Below are 23,573 nucleotides of genomic sequence, written 5' to 3'. Positions count from 1 at the left end.
AAAGTTTGCATTGTGAAACTTTCCATTGCAACTGTAAAGTGGCTTGATTGAAATATGTTGTATTCAAATGCCATCCACCTCAACATTTCATCTTACCTTCATAAGAAACTGAAACTCATCACCCACAGAGACACCAGGCTAGACAGCATCTAGTGCACAATACACTCTATAAACTAACATGCCCAACAAAAACAAGCATTTACCCACTGGGCACCCAGAGCATGGAACACCCTACCTCTTCACAGCCACACTGCATCCTCCATCAGCACTTTCCAAAAGAGCCTCAAAACATCGCTGTTTCCCCAATCAAGCTCCTCCACCTCTCCTGCTGCTGTCTGCCTATCCTTATCTTCCCATTCTGGTCTGAAAACAGTTTGTAACTTCTGTTTTACCTCCCACCTGCAGAACCTTTGAAGGTTGTAAGGAGCCCCAAGACCCTCTGGGTAGTGCCAAAAGATCAATTAAATAAAATAATTCAACTACTTTCAAGATGCCACTGGTGTAAATCAATGTAATGGTACAAGGTGGGTATTTGAAGGGTTGGGTGTGAACTGTAAGTGGGCCAAATGATGGTCTGTACAACCTTATATTTTTCCTTGAGGGGACAGATTTGATCATTGAAGAATAGCATTAGATTCTTGCATTGGTTTTTTAATGGAGCTGCGCTGAGTGGAGAAACCTGTAACTCACATTGTCAATACCCAAACAGACTAGAAAGAGGCTGCCATTGTTCAGCCCTCCTTACATGGGTTACTGGTGTGGAGAACTTTGGAACAAATATTGCCACTAAGACCAATTGTAGTTGTAAGAGTTTTCTTCCTGGCAGGTGAGTACACCAGGAAAGGAATCAGTAGTAGTTAGTCCTGGCAGGCGAGTATACCAGGAAAGAAGAAGATGTGTGGTTGTGGCAAAAAGGTGTGGTGGAAAGAATTTTTTAACTTTATTATCATTCTGACAAACTTGTCACCAAAGGTCGTTGCTGTGCTATCCTGACAAGAGTTTTTCATTTGAAGAATAAGTCTACTATGCTAATAATTGCTTTGCATCTTGAGGAAAACAATTGCCTTGGTTTATGAACTTGTGTTTTGTGAGATATTTTGCCTTAGCAGGAAGGATACTGTGGAGAACAATAGTTACTTAGATTTTTAAATAGGTGTTTGTGAACACGACATTTACTTTGCCAAGTGGAAGGTCACAGTGGAGGAAAAATAAATGTTGTGTTGAATTGAACAGAATTTTGTTGATTCAGAACTTTTGCAAGGATGTTCCTAAATTGATGCAGGGGAAGGGAGTCCAATCCTGGTCACAAAGAGTACTTTCTAAAATCTATAAATCTGAACCTCTGCATTGTTTAGTTGAACTGAAGACAGCCAACTATTCCTTGTGCATTTTTGTTGTATGTATTGGTATGAGGATCCAAGACTTTTTGGACGCTAGGTCATTTTTTTTTAGTTTTAGTTTGTTAGGTAGGGATATCATCATTAGGATGGGAAAGATGGTTGTTTATCTCACCCATTTTTACTTTAATAAATGGCAAACATTGAGAAAACTATACCTTTGTTTTCCGTCACACATTTCTGACTCCTCACTGTACAATACACAATGTAATGTTGGCTATATGGGGGGTTTGATCATATTGTCTTCTCTTTCTCTTGATGGTGTCATTCTCCTTCTCTCCCACCATAAATTGTGTGCCCCATTGGACCCAATCAATTTGAAAATTCTTTAACGTTTTTCAAAGGCTCTGCCACATTCTGCTTCTAATTAAGGTTTCTCCCTGCAAAGGCTTTGTCTTTAGAGCTTTTAAATCTGTAATGTTTGTTACTCTTTTAAGAAAGGCATCCTTTGAATTCTTGGTTCCTGTCAATTTTAGGCCTATTCTCCTTTGCTTGGCACCTGCAGAATTTTATTTTGCAGTCTTCCATTCTGTATTTTGCATGAGGCAAACAATACACTCCACCCCTTTCCAGCAAGGTGCCTGCCCTGCTATTAGCACAGTATCAGTCCTGATGTCTGCTCTAGATGACCTACTTCTTACTTCTGATGTCGACAGTGTCACAACTCGGATCAGGCTACATTTATTGGCAGCCGTTGGCACTGTTAACCATGCTAGTACCTTGAATAGTCTAACAGGTGAAGGCGTTAGTAGGATGCTGCTGTGCTGGTTAGGGGCCTTCTTCACCAGGCTTATCCAGTCAGACTTGAGCTTCCTTTTCACCCCCTCTCATCACTTGCTCTGTGGTATTCCAGAGTATTCTTCTCTGTCTCCCCGTTCGCATTAATCTAAAGCTGCTTCCCCTGAACCAGCTCATCCACGACTATCATTTCTGTTTCTGCTCTTAGGGTAATCATATCCAGTTCCTGTTCCAGCTGGACTAGGGTCTCCGGTGTAAGCATGAACAATATCTGAGGAGCATGTAGGCAATAGACCAGTGGATGGCCCATCCTGGGCTAAAACTCAACACTGATAAGACTGCAACAATCTCTGGACACGTCACCTCTGGCCATCTTAATGTCTCCTGCTGGGCCCCTGCCTCATTTGTTCACAATCTCGGCTTTCCCTTTTCGTTAGAGATTTGTTTCTGGTACCATGTGTCTGAGACAAAATGGCATCTGTGAGGGTGAACTAGCCTGAGCTATTATGACTTTTGTAAACCAAAATGTCACCAGTAATTCGACTCTGATAGGCCACTTTGTTAAAGAAACACACTTTCATAATGATCCATGCTGAAACGCACAGTACAAACCTGTATGACACTTCGTAGCTGCTGCCTTGAAGTTTGGCAACATGGCATTTACTGAGTAGCATGTACATCCCTGAAAACAGCCTGATGGAACCCAAAGTACCTTTTAACCGTGGTGGCTTTGATCCAAAATATATAATTGTGTGGTTCCAGGACCTGGTGGGAGATTAATAAATAAATATAAACCATGTCTACATTTCACATGGCGGGCTCTGACAATCTACAATTATGCTGGCAAAAATTCTTTAGTGTAATTTTATTGTCAGCTTAGTTTCTAGTAGTCATTCTGTCAGGGCCTTTGGAATATTCACTGGGCCTCATCAGGGGTTGGGCAGAGTGGCGGTAACCCTATTACTTCTGCAACACCGTTCCACCCAATCCCGAATTTGGGTTGAAAACTGGAGATTTTCACCCGTTTTCGGCAATATTACCGCCAGCAGTAATAGCGGCGAAAATCCCCATAGAGTCCTATGGATTCTCAAATAAAATTGAGAATTACTGCCTTAACTACTTGGGATCTGGCGGTAATAGCACCGTAACAAGTAGCAGTAACGCTAATAGAGTTGACAGTATCCCCGCGCAATTATCGTCAGGATACCACCAAGGCTATGATGAGGCCCACTATCTTGGTCTGAGTTTCACCCAAAATAGACTATATTGCCTCAGGCCCAGCAACGCATTCATTCTCTCAGGGAAAAGCATCTTACAATGCTGTCAAGATTCAAGAACAGGGCCAAAAGCTATATTTTGTGGTTCTATCCTCCTGACCTTTGACGTTTAAGACCCCCAGACCATACCTTTTTAAGTCATCTTCATTGAACTTGAACATTGCTGTTGAAATTATTGCCTGTCTTCTCCAGTCTTCAGACCCAGTGTGCCTCGTACACATTAAAGTCTGAATCTTATGTGCCTTCACTTACAAGTGTGGGGTTTAGTGTTTTTAATTAGTGTGTTTGTATTTTTAGATAATTAAAGTCTCCATTTTATAGAACTTTGGTTGGACATGCTTTTATTTTGGTAGCCCAGTACCGTTGTTGTTTGGATGCATTTTTTCTAGCTCACATCCCTCTTGAGAGTACAGCCAGCCCTCGTACCACATTACTACAAGAGGCTACGGTGGTATACCTCTCGGGTTGCTCATGTTTGATCTTTATGATTGAGATCACAGCTGCTTTAGAAGTAGTGTGGGGTTGAGTAGGACTTTCATTTACTACTAATCTTGGTACTCCTGAAAAGCAAAATACATTTTTTCATAGGGTCAGTGTGGTGCCTAATATGCGCTTTTATTCAATGAAAGTTCTCAAAAAGTGTATTCCCTTTTTCCCTCTCCAACCTCTTAGCAAATGTCCCTTTGGCCTTCTTATACTCTCAGCTAGATAATTGCAATCTAGTCTATTTGAGTCTTCAAAATGTTTTAAGCGTCGGCGCCATGTCATTCGGAATGAGGCAGGTCAATTGGCCCTACAGGTGAATTATCGTACTGAGGCAACCACCATGCAGACTAAACTTCTCTAGCTTTGAATGCATCAAGGGATCTCCTTTAGGGTCCTGTGTATGGTACATCAGGCTGTTGACCACACATTCTCTCTCTTGTCTGCTAAGTAAGAAAATCCGAACCACGTACAGCAGCTAGATCCCTGCATATTCATGACAGGTGGGGAAATTCCTGAGCACACTGATGCCTCTGAGAGGTCAATGTTGCTGGGGCTTTTGCACGTCTGGCTAAGCTATGTGAATGACTCTGCACCAGCTATATGTGGAAAGCCCCAACCCCATTAGCTTTGCAGTGGCACCAACTGGCCTGCTGTGAAATGCCTCAGCTTCCCATATTGTCAATAGGTTTCTGGTGCCTGTGCTCTGTTCTTGTGTTTTTGAGCAAGAAAATTTATTTTGTGATAGTGATAAACCAATCACTAAAGTGTGTGTATAGTGGATGAAAGCAGTAGGGCCTACTTGGGAAACCAAGTTATTTAAACTGCTACATTTACTATATGAATCAGCAATACACACAACACAAGCCACATGGCATGTCGCTGAAGTACCAGTTGTGGCAAACCAAAATAAGGTGTCGGACTAAGTAATGCCATGTTCATAGGTTATTTTAAAGAATTAAAAAAAAACTCCTATCTGGCCCTGCTGCTATGAGGGAAGTTTCCTGCTTAGCAAAACTAAAACTAAGGGTGATCGTCCAAAATGAAATAGTGTTTAGTCCAAATCCTATTATCTAATTGGCCCTACCACCTAAGAAAATATAACCAAAAGGAGGCCCGAGCCCTAGCCTTTGTCCTTCTCTTCTTACCTCGCCCAACACTTGGATTTCAAGATCAATTTCTCACAATAGTCCCCAGCCTCTCTGCAGGGTCTGTATATCAACTGTTCAGTCTTTCCGTATTCCATACGGTTCCCTTTTCCCGGTAAAGACAATATAAGTCACCAGGGGTTATCCTGCAGGTAATTACGGCAGGATACTGGCAAATGGTATTACTGTTCCCGCCGCCTGATATCCAGGAATTTCTGTGATATTTCAGGTGGTGTGAATAATGGTAATTCCCTATTCCATAGGATTCCATAGGGGGAATTGCCGGCATTACCTGCCCCGGTAATACTGGTGCCATAATACTGGCTGTTTTTTGCCGGTGTGGGCCTGATTTACCTCCAGCTTTTGGCTAGAAGTAAATCAGGTAACCCCCACTGGCAAACTTGTAGTTTTGTGGTGCAGGAAAATGGTGGTCACGGAATTACCACCACTTTTTTCCTGCACCGCCAAACTTATAATGAAGCCCAATGTTTTCTTAATACAATTCCACCACTTCTTACTTTGTCCTTGTTTTGTTTTTATAAAAAGATCCCTCCAGGTACACTTTCGTCCCAGTTCTGTTCACTGGGTTTTGAATGTCTACGACTCTCCAAAATCCTCTGGCCTTCTAACAGGCCTACTCCAGCAGCGTCTTGGAGAGGCATCTGCCAGTTTGGAATTTCTGGGCTCCCGTAACCCTTGTGGCTCTCCAAGCCTTGACTACGAATGTCTCTCATTTTTTCAGGACTCTAGTAGGCTTGTCTTATCATACCTTCGGTAGGGCATCTGCCCGTACGGGTTTTCTCAGCTTCCATAACTCGTGTCTCTTTCCCAGCCTCTGATATCACAGTTCTCCCGTCTCAACGGCGTTACTTTGGCAGGAGCATTTGCTTCCCTTCTGCTGCTCAGCTTGCCAGCTAAAGCACTTCTCATGCAGGGATCAAGGATACGTTCTCTCTCTGCTGTGGTCTGGTCTTGGCGTCAGTAAAAGGGCCCCAGGCCCACCACATCTTCCGTGTGGTCTCTGTACCATCTCTGTCTCAATTTCGACCTTGGCTCCTTGGCTGGTCGGGATGCCAGCCTTCTGCCGTCAGTCTAGCGATTTGCTCGCTCTCCACGATACCACCGGCTCCTCGGTCAAGAGTGGCTCCACTCCTGCAGGTCATCATCTCATTAGGTACTCGCCTCTGCATAGGATTTTCTCTCTTCCATTCCAAGTTCTTCATTCTTTTAAGTGTGTCATCACAAAAGGGGTGTGTCGCTGCTCTTTGAACGTAGATTTCAAGTGAAATTCAGCATTACCTGAAACCAAAGAGTTTGGAGACATGTCACTATTAGGAGTGACATGTAACAATAATCTTTCCAATTCCCAGGTAGGCAGATAATGTACTTTAGACTGGGAGTTCCTTATAGGAACAGGAGTCATTGTCCCCAGAGGGGAGTCCCTCCCAGTGAAGTCCCACTTGCCCAGACCCCTAAGGAGGTCTTGCTGAGTGGGCTCACCCCCCTTGCCTCAAAGGGGATGGCTCCCCTCTGGGGAGAAGGGACGAATAGTCCAGATTTGTCACACAGTCTACAATGCCAACCCAGGAATGTATGATACCAAAACCAGATCACTCAACTTTCAAACAAAAAACTTATTTCTATGATAATCAATTAAAACATATCTCATGGTATTTATTTTTCTAATGATTTCTGGCATTTGTATTATTATGAATGCTTTTTAGGTTTTCTAATACATAGTGTTATGAAAACAGAATTGTATACGAAAAACGAATTGGAAAATACTTGATTTGGTAAATTGTCCTCCTTTTGGGGCGAGGGCGGGGCAGTGGGTGCAATAAAAAATAGTTGAATACCTAGTAATGAGAAGCTTCCGGTAACTACACAATATTCATTTTTTCATCTTACCATGTGACAATAGTAGAAAATTATTATTATTATACTTTTTTTACAAGGGAGATACTTATTACTCAGCCCCACTAGTTTAGTATTGACTAGTCTCTTCATTGACACACACAAAAGAATCATGTTTGAAATTAATCAAAATGGCGGTGCTGCTTTCCTGAGTAGGAGCCGTATTAGTGCTCAAAACGTGTAGGGTCCCTCCTGGAATCGTGCTGACGCCAATACAAATCTTTCCACCTACTGATCTGAACATTTACATGCTGTATCCCAAGCGTTTAAACCTGCCTGTTAAGTGACTGCTCTGCAATTGGGAATCTTTGTTTTTTTTTACAAAGTATTGGATCGTTTGTCAATCCAAAAAATGAATGCAAACTGTTTCTCTTCTCCCACAGGTGTGAATCTGGTAGCTTTCATCGTAATCGTGTTTTCTTATGTGAGCATGTTCTGTTCCATTCAGAAAACTGCCCTGCAAACAGCGGACGTGAGTAGTCACATGCACAGCGATGTTGCAGTTGCCAACAGATTCTTTTTCATCGTGTTCTCTGATGCCATCTGCTGGATACCAGTTTTTCTTCTAAAAATTCTCTCTCTGTTCCGGGTGGAAATTCCAGGTAAATCAACAATCTTCTTTGGCAGCTACTCATGTTCTTCTATTGCATGTGTACAACTGTATCAAATGTATTGTTGGTATGACTCAATTATTGGCTGGATGTGTTCCGTTCAAAACAGCGAAGCTCTCTGGAAGTCACCACTGCGACGAAGACCTCACCCGTTTCTACGTCATCCGCCCGATGACCTTATGAACTCCGGTACTGATCATCGAAGTTTGTGATGTCAGCGATACGTAAAGAAACTTTTGCTATGGACAGGACAGGCTATCTCGTCCAGTGACCTTTGATTGACTTTTGTTTACAAATTTTGTTTAACATTGTCAATATGCCTAGAGAGAAACTAACTGCACCTCTCCACAGTGTGAGGCCAGATGGAAACTGTGCTATCCAATTACAAGACTTTGCCTGAGTCGAGCAAATTATTAATTTCAAGGGCTTCACATGTATGCAGGACAAGGCCGTAGTGTTTTGTGGCACAGTTGTTTGGCACGAAGGGGTAGCGGCGCAGAGTGCGAGCACGCTGCGCAGCCGCTGACCAGCAGTGACCGAAAGGTAAGAAAGGTGCGGGAAGAGAGAGCGGCCACTACCGCTCTCTACTAACTACTCAGGCTTTGCGTGTACTTCCACCTGTCAGACTTAACGTACTCTGTTGCTGCGCAACCTGTAGGCTCTACAGACTAGCGGTTCACTGCATACTGTGCTCCTGTCTTCTCTGTAGGTCCCCTTACATTGTGGCTACTGCTGCACGTGTTTTGTGTTCCATTAGGCCTCCTCCATGCTCGAGGCCCCCTTCCACTGAGGTTTTTGTATTTTTACTGCGTTCCATCGAGTTTTCTCCCATGTTCTAGGTTCCCATCCACTGTGGTTGTTGTTGTTCTGTGTACTGTGTTCCATCAAGGTTTTCTCCCACGATCTAGGTCCCTAACCTGCTGGGGGTACCGTTGTATGCTGTGTGTCACCTGTCCACTCCTAGTGTGCTCCCTTGAGTAACCCCCCGCCCCCTGTGCACCCTGTGCTGCGAGGCACTCTCCTTCTCCCTCTTGCTCCCCTCCCCCTACCCTCCCAACCCCTATGGTGCTGCCTGGTGCTCTCTGCTTCTCCATCTTCTCTAACTGCTAATCTAGCTCCTATCCCTCTCACTAAGCCTGGAAGGATTAAGCTCAAGAGGAACATCTTGGTCTCAAACTCAGGCCTCCCTATCGCTGATACCTACACCAGTGCTTGCTCCAGACAGATTCTCACTGACATCCTCTTTGTCATTCCCTCACCAGACCTATAGACACCTCCCTCATATGGTCTTGACTCTCGCTCCTATCTCTTCTTCTCTCATTAATGGTGGCAACCGGTGGTAGGTCCGCTTGGCCTCCTTCCACTCCTCCAAGACCATCATTAATGTCTATCTGAATGGTACTGTCTTGGTCCAGGGCCCTCAGTCCAATCTCCTCCTTTTCAATAGGGATTCCTGCATCTTATAAACTTCCTTCCTTCGCCTGCTACTCCTACTAGCACCTTTTGGGCGCCTCTCCCAACCCCTTCCTGTGCCATGTCTCTGGCACTTTCCTCCTCCTCTCTGGCGACTCTGCCACCTCCTGCTAACACCTCTGTCCACTCTTGGGCCCCTCTACCACTTACGCTGGTTGTACCTCATGTCTGTACCCCACCATAGAAGCCTTTCAAATGTAGCAACCTGCTCCACGTCGCTACTCTGAACTCTCGCTCTGCTGTCAAACACTCCTCTGACATCTGCCACCTCCTCAAAGAACTTTACCTGGATGTCCTCGCTCTCACTGAGACATGGTTCACGGCCAGCTCTGTCATGAGTTTTGACACTCTCCTCCCTGATGACTACAATATCCTCTCCGAGTCCAGAACCGAATGGCCCAGAGGTGGAGTAGCTCTGATCTTTCTGGAGTGGATTCCTGCTTCTGTCATTCCTATTCAGGCCTCCTTTGATGCCTTGTCTGCAGGCTTTCTATCTCTTCCAACCTCTAACTGTGGTCATCATCTACAGGCCACCTGGCCAGGTTTCCCTATTCCTCTCTGAGTGGGCTGACCTGTCCTCTTCTCTCCTTGCCTCTACCTCTCAACTTCTCATCCTCTGAGACCTCAAAAGCCACCTGGATGCTTCTAATCCCACCTGTGGACTCTTCCGCAACTCCTGCAACACTGTCCATTCACCTTGGTTGTTCCCATCTCCTCAGAAATCTCCCACTCTAACCCTCTGACCACTTTCTGCTCTCCTCCGACCTGAAACTCTCTGTCCCTCAGACAAAGCCCACCCCAGCACTGTCACCCACCTTCTCGGTCACTCGATCCATGAAGTGTGTCAGTGGATGCCTTTGCTGCTTCTTTCTCTGCTCCCCCTACAGCTGCCTTACACTCTGACACAGCCCTATATAACTTTCATCTTTCTATCTCCAACACTCTGGACATCCTTGCCCCTATCACGAGAATCCGACTGAAGCCTACCTCCAAGTGTAACTCTTGGTATGACTCTGACCTCGCCACCCTGAAATGCAAGTGCAGGGTGGCTGAGAGGAATTGGAGGGCTTCCAGCACATCCTCCGACAAACTGTCCTGCTGCTTGTTCCAAAGGCAATACAGACTCTCTGTCCGGTCCAGGAAAAGAGTCCACATCCAAGCCTGTGTCTCTGCGGCCTCCAACATCACGGCCAAACTCTTTAAAATCTGCAACGAGCTGGCCAATCCTGCTGCAGTCTCCACCTCCCCTGTTCCCTCCCAAGCTCTCTATATGGCTCTGGCTGCTCACTTCACTACTAAAACTCAGGACATCATGTCCTCACTCATCTCTTTCACTCCTTCTACCTCTCTTGGCCCCCTTCCGGCCACCTCTCCTTCTCCTCCTTTCTCCTCTTTCTCCCTGACAACTCCTGATGAGGTTTCTAGACAAGTTCGATCTATAAAAAAATATTCTCCAAACAGGTGCTCCCCTGCTTTTCTAGAATCATCAAGGACCACATTACATTGACACCCTCGCTCCAGCCTTGGCCGAATTTCTGCAATCACTCTTTCACCACTGGATCTTTTCCCTCTCACCTCAAGCAATCCATTGTGCACCCCTTCCTTAAAAAGCCTTCTGCCAATCCTACCTGTCTGGCAAACTATCGCCCGATCTCTATTACTCCTTTCCTGGGCAAACCCCTGGAAAGTTGGCCATCTCCCAGCACACTCTCCATACTGAATCTGTTGGTTGTCTTTGTGACCATCAGTCTGGCTTCAGAGCAGTCAGAGGCATGGAAACTGCTCCCCTAAACACCCGTGAAGATCTGCTCTCTAATCTTGACTCGAGCCTTCCCTCTGTCTTTGACATGGTCAATAACACCATCTTGATCAATCGACTCTGTGAGAACATCGGCATCACAGATGGTGCCTTGGAGTGGTTGACTTCCTTCCTCTCGGACTGGCCCTGCCAGGTCCAACTTGGGTCCTTTCTATTCACCACCTCCCTCTCCACATGTGGCGTTCCCCATTTCAATAGTTATTTGGCCACTCGAGTTGCACTTTTTTACTTGCTCCTATTTCAGACATATGGTCCGCTAACAGTTTCTGAAGTAGCCCTTCTGAGTTTGATTACTGATCCAATTTCTTTTGAAGATTCATTATGAAGGCTTCTATGTCTATCAATTTAGTGTGGGTCATTGCTAATAGGGTTTCCTGATCTTTATAGTTCTCATTGATGGGTTTGTACAATTTGAGCAACAAGGCTTGGGAGATTGTTAGAGCTGACATCAAACTACAATTTAAATCATAGCTAGACATAAATATTTGTCGACTATTAACCCTTGTAGCCCTTTTGTTACCTTGACTCTGTCTCACTCTGGAGCTGCCTCAAATGAATCATAAGGAGAAACACTATCAGAATCAGATTAAAAGTTGCAGCGTTTGGATTCAGTTCCCTTATTGTGGAGTGTTACAAAGACTTGTGTTCTTTCTGGTTGTGTCAGTAAACATTCAAGTTGGCTTTTCAAGCTTTTTTACATGTAATTGGCAAGACGTCAATGAGCTAGGGTTGACATGGTTTACTAGGTCCTGCTGATAGGACATTTTAGCAGAAACAGGGCTTTGGGAACCTTCAACCGTTGGTGTCATAATCGCATGGATTTGATCCTTATTGTGTTGTTGGATAACTATGATGCTGTTGGTTTTTTGTATAAGTCTCTCGGTTCAGTATAATTGATCAAGTTCCTTTGGCGAGCCCGGACAGGGAGCAAACAGTGTACATCTTAGCAAGCTAGTACTCGGATGTCTTTGAGTATCATAAACATCACTTTGGACACTCTTCTTGTTTAGAGGAGTAATTTCTAGAGGTGAAATTTCGTGTAATAATAGTCCAGACTCGCGCGTGTTTTCAGAGTTGATGGTCTTGACGCAGTTAATTATATGGTCTGGGTCTCTTTCTACTGTAGGTCGTGGGGATTTCAAGATGGTTATGGCATTCAGGCGTGAGGTGGGTTCGCAAGTGGGGAGGTCATTAATCCCTCGGTCGTCCCAAACTTCACAGTGAACTAACTTTCTAGCACTCGCCCAGTAGTTTCTAGACAGTCACAGTGAATTAGGAGTTGTATAATCGCTTTTAATTCGCGACTCCATGCTGTTGTCTTGATTTTCATGGGTCTTGTCATTCTCCAGCATATCCTTCTCAAGGCTCAGCACAGGATGTGATGAGGGTAGGAATTGTGGGTAAGGCAGTTTCAGCATTTGAGTAGCACACAAGCGAAATGCTGAAGGATGGGCATCCAGTATAGATTTTCCAAAATTACCCTGCACCCCGGCATCCCCAGGAATAAATGGGTCTTGTTCCTCATGGAACACTTCGTGGCTTGCAGGGCGCTGAAGTTGCGGTTCTCTTACCGTATTGGCCGGGCCCATCAGCGATAATGAGGAGGTAAGGACTTTGTTTATCAAGTCATTGGACACAATTGGGTCCTGTTGGTCTAATTTGTGTACTTTAGAGTTTGTGTGCTTTACTATTGAGGGAGCATTGCACTGTGTGGTAAATGTACCGGTGGATGTGAGGGGCATTGAAATATCAGCAGGGTATGTTCCACTTAGGAGGTCAGACACAGAGTAGTCATTGATGTTTTCGGACACCGAAAATAGTCTTACTTGGTTTTTGGTCGATGAGGGCATTCATAAGTCACCGGTCCTTGAACGCAGGCAAGCTTGACTCCTGCTGCGTTGGGCGGGCAAATCAAAATCCATACTTTGCTAAGCTGTGGAAAGTGAAGCTGACTTCTCTGTGGTTTCTGAACAATTTGCAGGGCACGGGGGAAGGAGAGGAAAGGAAGAATACCTCTGAGGAGGTGCAGCTGGTAGTGTGACTTCTTAGAGATGTCAAAGATGTGAGGAGAGAAGGAGAGTGTGGAGTCGAAGATAACCCTGAGGTTTTTAACCTCACATGTGGGAGAAGGAAGAGGGCCCATAGCGACCAGCCAGAGAGCGATAGGAAAGGAGGGAGCAGGTGTGTCGATGAGGAAAATCTCAGTTTTACTGGCATTAAGGCAGACATCATTGGCAGCACACCACTTCTGGATAGTGGAAAGACAGTCGGAGATGAGTGAAAGAGAAGAGGTGGCAGAAGAGAGCCTGAAAATGAGCTGAGTGTCATCCGCATAGCACTGAAAGTTGGGGCAGAGAGCGGCAATGTGCATGTTATAAGACATTCTTCTGACTACCAATTTCTGACCCCAACCTCTATCACCGGCATCAGCAAAATTCCAAAAAGGCTATCGTGTCCTGCCATCAAATGCACTTCAAAATCCGATGCGCCAGACGCATCAGAGCACAATTGTCCCCCTAAACATATCTGCTCAAGAGGCAACCACATTGCCACCCCATTCAATTATTTCAAACACTACCAACCAATGCCAGGTCCTCACTGTTCCTGTGGCCCTGAGCCTTGAGACTGATACTATGGTGAGGCCTCTCCCTGATATTGTTAAAAAATAGGATTTACAGAATGCTCTTCCTGGGGTCACCGTTTAGCAGGCAATGTTCAAATGCCCCAGCACCTGCTGTATCACTGTCAGTCACCCCTTCTTGGAATTACCCATTTATTTTACTAGTTATATCATTTTGTCCCGTTTGGACAACTTTCTTAGCAAGCCCATCTTTATCCCTAGAACCATGTAGCACATCCCTGGCCCCTTCATTTTCTTGTGGAGCAAACTGTAATCCAAATGCCCCAGACAGTGTCTGATAGTGCTCTAGCAGCCTTCATCATTCCCCTTTTCCTCCTGCTTCCCTTACCAGAAGGACATGTGTCAGGTTATTGCAGAACTTGTGCTAAAACCTTGGTCTTTGAAAATAGCCAGCTCAGCCCTGCATTGTCAAAATACATATTTATCTTGAATTGCATAACCAGGAGTTAGACTACCCCTAGGTACCCTGTCAGCAGACAGAAGACAGCTTTAATGTTGCACGTTATCATTTTGGTTCTTGTCTCCCGAGTACATCTGCCTTGTCACCATCCACAGACACTAAGCTAATGTCCTCCCAAACAACTAAGTTATTAATAGATTTGCCATTCCTGTATTATCCCAAGTTGATCCTTGAGACCCCTGCAAGGAGGGAAGAGAGGAAAAGGCATCCAATCCTACCACCCCATACTTATTTCCGCAATTGGTCCCTTTCTATCTCTGGCTATTCTGTAGCTGGTGTCAGTTTGTCAGCTCATCTCCCTCCTGGACTATTGTATGGGATCTTAAGCACTTGTGAAAAAAACCTACAATACTGACCCTATCTGTGTGCATACTCAGCATTCCCACCTTTCTGTCCATTCCCATCTTTCTGCTTTTGACAAGGTAAACCATGCCTTCCTGCCCAATCGCCTCCGTGACAACCTTGGTATTACTGATCAGGCACTGGCCTGGTTGACCTCCTTTCTCACCGACTGACCCTCTCAGGTCCAACTGGGTTCTTTCTGCTCTTCTGTCTCTATCTCTCCTTGTGATGTTCCCCCAGGGTCTAACCTCTCTCCCTGGCCCTTCAACCACTACCTGGCACCTCTTGCCCACTGCATCACTACTTTCTGCTCCAATTTTCAACGTTATGCGGATGACACTCAGCTCTCTTTCAGGCTCCCCTCATCCACCTCTGCTTCTTCTCTCATACCAGATGGTCTGGGCGCAATTCAGGAGTGTTGTGCCGCAAATGATCTCTGCCTTAATGCCAGTAAGATTGAGATCCTCCTCACTGGGACACCCGCTCCCTCCTTTCTTCTCTCTCTCTGGCTGCCCCCTCTGGGCCCTCTTCCTGCTCCTTGCTGTGAGGCTAAGAACCTTGGTATCATCTTTGACTCTACCCTCTCCTTCTCTCCTCACATCTCTGACGTCTCTACGAAGTCAAACTATCAACTACACTTACTCAGAGGTATTCTTCCTTTTCTCACTTTCCCCCAGAAGCTCAATGTCTCCAGAGATCTAGTCCTCTCTAGGCTGGACTATTGCAACAGTCTCTTTCTAAATCTTCCTGCCTCTACTCTTTGACCGTTACACCTTATCCAGAACAGGACTGCGAGACTTGTTCTTGGCCTCAAGCCCAGGGATCATATCTCTCCAGCTCTGAAATCTCTTCATTGGCTCCCCGTGGCTGCAAGGATCAACTTCAAGACCCTCTGCATCGTCCACAAGGCTTTCTGGCTCCAGGGAACACTCTACCTCCAACTTTCTCCTCCAAAACATCTTCCTTCTCGAGCTCTCCGCTCATGCACCTCAAACTCTGTGAGGGTCAGACGCTTCTCCAAGTCAAGAGTTGGGGCAGATCTATCTCCTCGGCTTGGAACAGCCTCCCTGCCTCTCTCAAACTTGAGCAGAACCATCTCCAGTTTCCGAAAGCAACTCAAGGCCTTCCTTTTTGCTTCTGCTTTCTCTCTTCCTCTCCCCTACTGATGCACCTGACTGCCCTGAGCAGTGGTCACCCTTGATACTCGGGCCCAGGCTCCTGCATGTCCAGTTGCCATTGCACTGCCTCCGGGCTCCCCAGCACTTAAGAGTCTGTATCAGCAACCCTACAGTCCCTTCTCTCTGCACTTATGAGCCACCCGCTGGCTGCACTTGTGAGTTAACTGCTCTTCCCCTTCTGCCTCCCCCTGGCACTTCTCTGCTTCCCTCATCTCTGCACATATGTGCGATCTGAATGACACAAGGCCTAGTAAGATCATTTTTTGTCCTCCCTTTGTTTCCCTCTCCTTGTCGCGCCTAGGGACACTTGTGTACAGGTGTGTTATAAATGCCATATCATATCAAATTATTGTAAGGGTGGAGAAGGAGGAGACTGACACACAGGTGGCATAGTTGTTGCTATAGACTTTTTTTAACCGTGAAAATAAAAGAGAAAACCTACCTCTCCCTGTATCTATGAGGGGTTTCTCTGACTCAACTAAACTGCTAATGAAACGGTCAGGATGTCTTATCAACTTAAAGAGCCCATCATCCTGTGCCACAATGTCCCTATCTCTGTCCCTTACACATGTAACTAATCTAAACAGTTGTACCAACATTTTTGGTCCAGGAGAATGACTCCCTCTACCTGAACGGGGTAGCACAGTTTTGGATGAACCTTCTCCTGACTACAGTACTGTACAAACAAAAAAAGGATGCTTCAACACACTGCATCACAAAGTTCAACACTTGATATCCCAGGGGGGATGACTTGCTTCCCCTGAGTTCCTGCTTTAATCCTCCTTGTGAGATGGTTTGCCAGGAAAATGACTCCCTTCTCCTGGTCCTTGTTAGTTTTGTTTTCCCAGTTCACAATATCAGAGCAGGGGTCAAAATTGGGATTTGTTGACGAGGAGGAAAAGGCAGCACCTGGACATCAAGTATCACCCGTTAGACAGGAGCTACCTCTTGAAAACCAGGAGTGAGCCGATATTACTCAGCAAATGTAATATGAGCACAAGATGCAGACTTTAACTTTAACTTTTCGTCAACTTGCATATTATGAAATATGCTCAGGTGTGTCCTTTATTTCTCCTGTAAACACATCCCCAAAACTACACAGTTAATATCATATAGCTATGTTGATTGGCACAACGTGTCTGGGGAGTCAAGTGTAGCTCCTGGTAGCTGTTGGTGTCAAGTTAACCAGGCTCCACATGGCTAAACCCAGGAGCTAAATAGCTCCCAGCTCCTGGCAATTTTGAACCCTGTCAGAGGGAAGCATTCCCTTTCCCTGGCCTTTCTTGGACTCTTTTTCACAGTTCAGAACACCAGTGGGAATGGCTCCATTCCCCTAGTCTTTCTTAGACTCTGTTTTACAGTTCACACCACCATGGGGAATGACTCTCTTTCCCTGGCCGTTCTTAGCAAACAAAGACCCAATTGTAATGAGAGTCCCCAACCTTGGTTTCTCTTCTTTCTCCAGTTGTACTTGGTATGCTCTCCTGCCAAGTACTACGACGCAAAAAGGGGGTTGAAACGTTTTCTTGTGGGTGCAGGTCCCAGACGCGTGCTTCTTCATGACTTCCTCTTGGCAGAAATGGTTCACTCTCCTGCCGGGTAGTACCACGAAGAAAACAACTTCCAATGTGCTCTCTTTCACTATTTACTATGGGAGTGGTTTGCGACTGTTAGGGAGAATTCTCAGAAATGTGCTAATTGCCTTCTACCCTAGAGACCCCCAGCTCTTTTTGCTGGATGTTAGGACTTTTAATTTTTATCCTGGAGAGAGTGAGACCTTTTTCGCACTTTCATATATTTTTCTGTGATTTGGACTCTGTGTTCCTTTTGACTTTGGAGCCTGACAAACTCCATAGGCATCATCTTTACATTGTGAAACACAGCACCTTCAGTGCTGTGGCACAGGGAAGTCTCTTAGATTTCCCAAAGGTTTAAATAACTTCTCTTGGTAAAACGACTGTTTTCAAGAGCAGTGAAGTGAAATTGATTTTACTTACATTTTGTAACTTTCTAGACCCAGCACACACTATCTTACAAAATGGTGCTTGAGGGGTTACTTGGTATCCCCTTTGTCTAGTTTCTCCTGTGACATTTTATGTTACCCTTTCTACAATTAATGGCTGGTGGCAGTGGTTTTCTTTTTACTACCATTGTGTGTGTTTACCGCTGGCTGCAATTGCAGCTGCAGTAAGAAACCCATGGGTGACCATTTTGTCAAAATGGCCAGGTCTTCTTTTTCACCATTTTTGTTGCAAAGGTCCTTCTTGAGATTTACTCTGCGTGCCAAACCAGGTTTGCTCTCCCTTTGTTCATTTTGTCTTTGGCGGGATTCACAAGTGAAGCCTGCCTCTGGCTCCAGCATGTCTGGCAGGGGCAGGAAGTGAGGCTATCACAACGAACTATAATGTCAAAGCGTGTGATATGACTAGGGAACCAAGATGTATTCAATTATACTTTTAAAGCAATTATTTAAAGTGAATTTCCAGCAGAGGGATTGAAACCTCCCATGTATGGCTCAAAAGCCTGAATCAATCATGAATCCCATAACAGTACGTTGGTTGTTCTGGGATACAGGAGGCAGGGAGTTGATATAGAATAGTGAAGCTCCTGCTACTTATCATAATGGAGCTCTGCCCAGAACCAATTTTGCAGTTCAAATCCCCTCCAATAACAGTAGTCAGGTCACTTCTATAGCTATTTGCATCTGATAGCTTTATTCCCTGTATTAGACGGATCACATCCGAACACTTAGCTCTGTACCTTTTGTTGAGGTTGATGGGGCCTACGTGTCATTTAGACCTCTTAATATGTGTGATTAGAAAGGGCAGATGGTTATTGGGAAGATGTGTTTGATTGACAAATAAAAACACTGTTGACCTTTAAAGCTGGACCCTGACACTCCTAATACTGCCTGCTATTATGAGTGCGCACTGAGGCCCATGGGTGTGATGCGCATCATAAAAATGTACTACTAATAATAATAATTGATACTCCAGCCCAGAGCGTTGCTATATATGTCACCAGGCCACCCAATACTCTCCCCTTACTGTGGTACAGAGTCAAACCGTGTAAGTGTACCGCCTCAACTAACCATGTTTCCAGGAGTGTAACCATGTGGTAGTTTGAGTCAAAATTACACCAAGAGCTATTCCGTACTTACTTGGTTATAAAGAACTGGAATATTCCGGATAATAATCTTAATTGAATTAGAATCAATTGTACATAGAGTATCTACGGTCAGGGCTTTGTTATGAATGACCCAACGGTTAGACGTATCAGCAGTAGGGTTAGGCCCAGACATCTCTTGACCTGCCCCAAGGAATGAAAATAGTGTCTCAGCTAGTCAATCCACACCCTCCCTGTCACCCAGACATTCACATCTATTGGATGGTGACACAGTTTGCACCTGGTCAGACGGCATCAAAGACAATAGAGAAGGCTGTCTGAATATATCAGAGCCAGGGGCTCTGTGGCTCATATCGGAAGGATTGCATCTGGGGAGAGAATCAGTGTGTTGTACCACTTGTTTATAAAAGAAAAGCCCAAGGGGACCAGGTTAATCTCAGATGGGCCCAGATGACAATAGGCGTCCCTCCGTAGGAGATCGGAGGCATTAGAAAAATGGTTTAGGGTGATGGTAGCCCAGTCCCCCAAAGTGGTTTTCCTACTATTGCCCATCCAAGAAGATAGTTTCATCATCAGTATGTCCCTGCCTAGATAGAGTGCAGAGCCACAGATATTTTTTAACAAAGTGGACAACTTTGCCCACCAGTGAGGTGGTATCCTCCTCCATGTTGTGTTTTAACTTGGGGACATTAGTTAGTACCAGAGGGGGCCTCTCGAGGGGGTCGTTTTAGAATAAACCCATCATCTTTACAGATGTGAGTATTGAAGGGCCTGAGACGGAACTCCTGTAAGTGAAAACCTTACCCATCACTTAACCTTTAGGGAGTCTCGCTCCTAATGCCCTCAGGACCGACCAATGGTCTGCACCGATGCTTATCAGTAGATGGAGTGGTCAGATCAATCAGGTTATCATGTGAGAAAGATTCCTTAGCAGCGATTCCCCAAATAGTGACAGTCCCTTTAGGGCTGCCCTTCTTTAGGTCTATACCTCCTGGAATTAGTTGTAGTTAATCTTCCCAACATTTTCCCTCAAAGTAGCAAACCCTGTGGGGCACCTGTTCTTTGGAACAGTTATTCGCTCTTCAAGTGGGGTCCTGCCAGAGGTGCCAGAGGTGGCATTCAAGTAAGCAACTGGGCTGCCTTTAGTATTGGCACAACTGGAACTTGGAATCATTCTTGAGATGCATAGGTTTACTGTTTCTATCAGGTAAATTATTTAACACAGGAGGCAATGTCAATCTTAGATTCAAGCCTCAGAAGGACCACCTATAAAATGAAATGAAATTATATTTTATTTATATCGCGCTCGTACACAAGTGTTTCAGAGCGCGATCAGGCAAAAAGGGAGGGGAACAAGGGAGAAAAAACAGAAAAACAGCGATCTTGCTAGGCCCAGTGACATTTAAGAAAGCGCAAGTACATGGAAAAGGAAAGCGGGGGGAAAAGTGCATTGGAAGGGGGGAAGAATGGAAAGTGCAAGGCAGAGGAGAGAAAACATAAATAAATATTAAATAGAATAAAAAATAAAGCATATTTGGGGTATGTTTCCTTCAAGTTAGACTGGGTTTTAGAGGAGATTTTAGTTAAGTCAACCACCTCTTGCAGATATAATGGTGTTCAGCTCCTGTGTGGCGTCACGAGTAGGACCAGAAATAGGGATAGGAGAGATAGAGGCAGAAGATTGTCACTTAGTTGTAAAACAGCTTCCAGATCATCTGGAATCATGTCTAGACGCCCCTTTTCACAGATGGATTTCTCTGCCAGCAGGATTATTTCTTCTAGGCCCCCAATGCCTTTGTAAGGAAGACCCGGGACCATAAATCTTTGGAGTTACTGCTCTCTTGGCAGCGTGGGTTAGGGGTTTTGACTTATTGCTTTTTCTGGCCTTGGCCAGTTTAAATATGTTTCTTCACCGATAGGCCCATCTCGTTCCCTGCAACCTCACAGGCCTTACCTTTAGCCATGATAAAATAGTAATACTAGAAATATCAGAATACAAAGAAATAGACACAATATCAAAATAAAAAAATGCACCAGTGAAAAGTGGTGAACAGCACCAGAATATTATCCGGATCCACCCACACATGGCTATATATATATATAAAGTGCACAGTTGCTTATAGCACAATATAAAGAGCAAGTGCAAGGTGCAATGGTTTAAAAGTTTAAACAGACAGTGCTAGGATGCGAGCTGGCAAGAATGCCAGTAACAATATGTAAGGTGCAAATGCAAAGTGCTATCGTTCATATGCTTACGCAAGCTAAACTGGCGAAAATGGCAAACAGATTGACAGCATACTCAAATTTAAAAAAAATAAATAAAAAGAGAATGTATAAAAAACCGAATACAATTGATTAAAAAACAGGACACTGTTGATTACAGCTGGACCTGTGGTAAAATAAAGCCTCAACAGCTCAAAGGGCAGCCAAAGTCTGTCTCCCCCAACTCATCAACAGGTAAGACCTACAAACAGACTCAATGGAGGCAAAAGTCAAATGGCTGAGGTAGCTAGTCCTTCACAAAGCCCTACCGATTAGGAGGTCACTGGCTCTGCAGTGAGGAACAACCCGACAACTCGAGGGGTTCCCAGAGTCCACCACCCCCCCCTGACTGACAGGCCAAGCTAGTCCGATAGATCCAGCAGGAAGTGAGTTCAGGGAGAATAAGCAGTTACATGCTGTCATGTGCCACGCAGTGCCAGTAGAACCTTACCGAACAGCACTTGGGCTTGAGGCAAAGAATAGCACTCTCCTACATGCTATCAGCAATCAACGAATGAAACTACAGACAGGGCTGTGAGAAACGTCATTCTCCATCCTTGATCGAGCTGTGTGGCGCGTCGGAAGAAGGAGTCACACTCATTAAGGAGATTGTGAACTCTATTTAAATTATATAAACCTGTCTAACTTTCCCTATTGCTGAAGGGTTCACCCTGCCTAGCTAAAGAAACTAAGGTTGCTCGTCAATCATCGGGAAGTCCCAACGTAAAAATGCCCTCAGTCCAAACCTAACTCAATCCAACACTACCACTTGTTTAACCATTTTAAACAGCGCCAAGACACAGTCTTTCGTTTGCTGGACTTCTCATATTTCTTTATACTTGGGGTTCTTTGAACAATCTTCATTGTAAAGCTCTGCAAATCTAGTCCTCCATGAGCTTTTGTAGCTATTGTAAAACACTTCTGGGCTTTGTGCTCTCTTTAAACGTATGCTGCTTGCAGCTTGATTTGAGATATTCTCTCACACTCTTGTCTTCATTTAGGACTCTTCCACTGTCTCTAAATGTATCCTTGGCTTCTTTGCATGGGGCTTGATCCCCTTTTAGATTCCCCTATTTCTGGGTGCCTTCTTTTATACTCTTCCATTATCTGGCTCTCTTGATAGTCTTATCTCATTTTCCATAGAAGCCGCTCTGGGGCTTTCCTTTAACCAGTCTTTGTCCCTTTCCTCGCAAGACCTTTTCCCTTCTTCCCAGAGTAGTTGTCCCCTATCCCTCTTTATTCTTCTCACAGAGTTATGTGTTACTTGCTTTATGAACCTTTCACATTGGCAATCAGACAACTTTATTTCTCGTATCTCATCTTTATGACTGGAACGAGTTGTACTCTATGTACTCTTGTATTCCTCGTATCTCGTCTTTAGGACTGCGATGAGTTGTACTCTTTATATACTCTTGCCCCTGCATCCTCCTTCTTTTCCCGTTCTCTCCGGTACCTTCATCTGCGCACGGGTATTCTATTTTTTGTCGATTCTCAAATTCTGGTTTTTCATCAGAATCTCATTCTTGGCTTCCCCTCAGACTGCAGTTGTCTATGGACATGGGCAAAAGAGAGCTTCTCGTGCTCCAAGCTGTGATGGTCTCTGCATTGTTCAGCTGGCATCTCACACGCCACAATGCTATCGTGCTCATGCCGCCACCAGCGCCTAGATACTTCTTTCTTCTCGGGCAGCAGTTTCCCTCTTTCCTTTCTCGCTAGCCTCCGACGCCTCAGTTTGGCATTCCTCCCCGTTTTGAAAGTCGAGGGCTCTGTGGCTTGGCTCTACTATGCCCCTCAAAGGCACAAACACATCATGGGGCTTCCTCTGCCTACCATTCTCTCTCCTCCTTCCTTGACTTATCTCGGTTAAATATGCATCTCGTCCTTAAAGAGATATCGTCTTTTCAAGCTAGTCCGATAGATCCAGCAGGAAGTGAGTTCAGGGAGAATAAGCAGTTACATGCTGTCATGTGTCAAGCTAGTCCGATAGATCCAGCAGGAAGTGAGTTCAGGTTCTGGTAGATTCACTTCAACATTGCATGCAGCCACATAAAACGATGTTACGTTCTTCTTCTCAGCAGGCAGTCCCAGATGCGCCAAATTATTAGGCAATCTAGGGCATTCCTCATAGGAACAGGAGTCCTTGTCCACTTAGGGAAGTTGTTCCACGTGAGGTTACACCTGCCCATAGTGCTATATCGCAGATCAGGTTCACCTCCTAGCCTCAAAGGGGGTGGTTCCACCTTGGGGAGAAGGGGCAAATACCATTGATTCATTACAGCTGCCAGAAAGTACCCAGAAGGTTCCAAAAGTCAAGGGATACCTTCGGTTCAGAGGGAAACCAACAGAGAGCGGAGTTGGTTTTTTTGCGCCAACATGCGACCTGCAGAATGGTGTTACTGTCACTAATGCATACATGTTATCCTGGGGAGCGTCTGCCTCAGGCTGCCCCCAGGTTGTGTGGAGTGAGAGCTGAGATTCTCTTCTCAACAGCAATGAAGCCCCTGCTTCTGTTCAAAACAGCAAAGCAGCATGGACATCCAAGGCATAGGAGCACTGCGACCCATCAGAAAGTGGAGTGTCATACACTGGACCACGTGAAGAGTGATGGTCATGCCCCACAGACAGCAGCGCTGTGCCTGGATGGGCCTGGCAACCAGGTGTGAAGCTGCAGGTGGTGGTGCACTGGGCATCATATGAGTGGTGA

The 23,573-nt window shown here is 45.1% G+C and overlaps 1 protein-coding gene across 1 annotated transcript in view; it reads left to right on the top strand.

Moving 5' to 3' along the window:
- RXFP2 (relaxin family peptide receptor 2) overlaps window positions 1-23,573 on the top strand; it is a 1,759,299-nt gene that overhangs the window by 1,705,922 nt on the left and 29,804 nt on the right. Inside the window, exon 17 of the mRNA XM_069639740.1 lies at window positions 7,341-7,559. Within this exon, the coding sequence (XP_069495841.1) occupies window positions 7,341-7,559 (219 nt within the window). The remainder of the gene's footprint in view (window positions 1-7,340; window positions 7,560-23,573) is intronic.

This window comes from Ambystoma mexicanum, chromosome 7q (genome assembly GCF_040938575.1).
Source record: "Ambystoma mexicanum isolate Mex_15411 chromosome 7q, UKY_AmexF1_1, whole genome shotgun sequence".
Classification (NCBI taxonomy): domain Eukaryota; kingdom Metazoa; phylum Chordata; class Amphibia; order Caudata; family Ambystomatidae; genus Ambystoma; species Ambystoma mexicanum.
The sequence above is the reverse complement of the archived record's forward strand: the minus strand, read 5'-3'. Positions and strand labels throughout refer to the sequence as shown.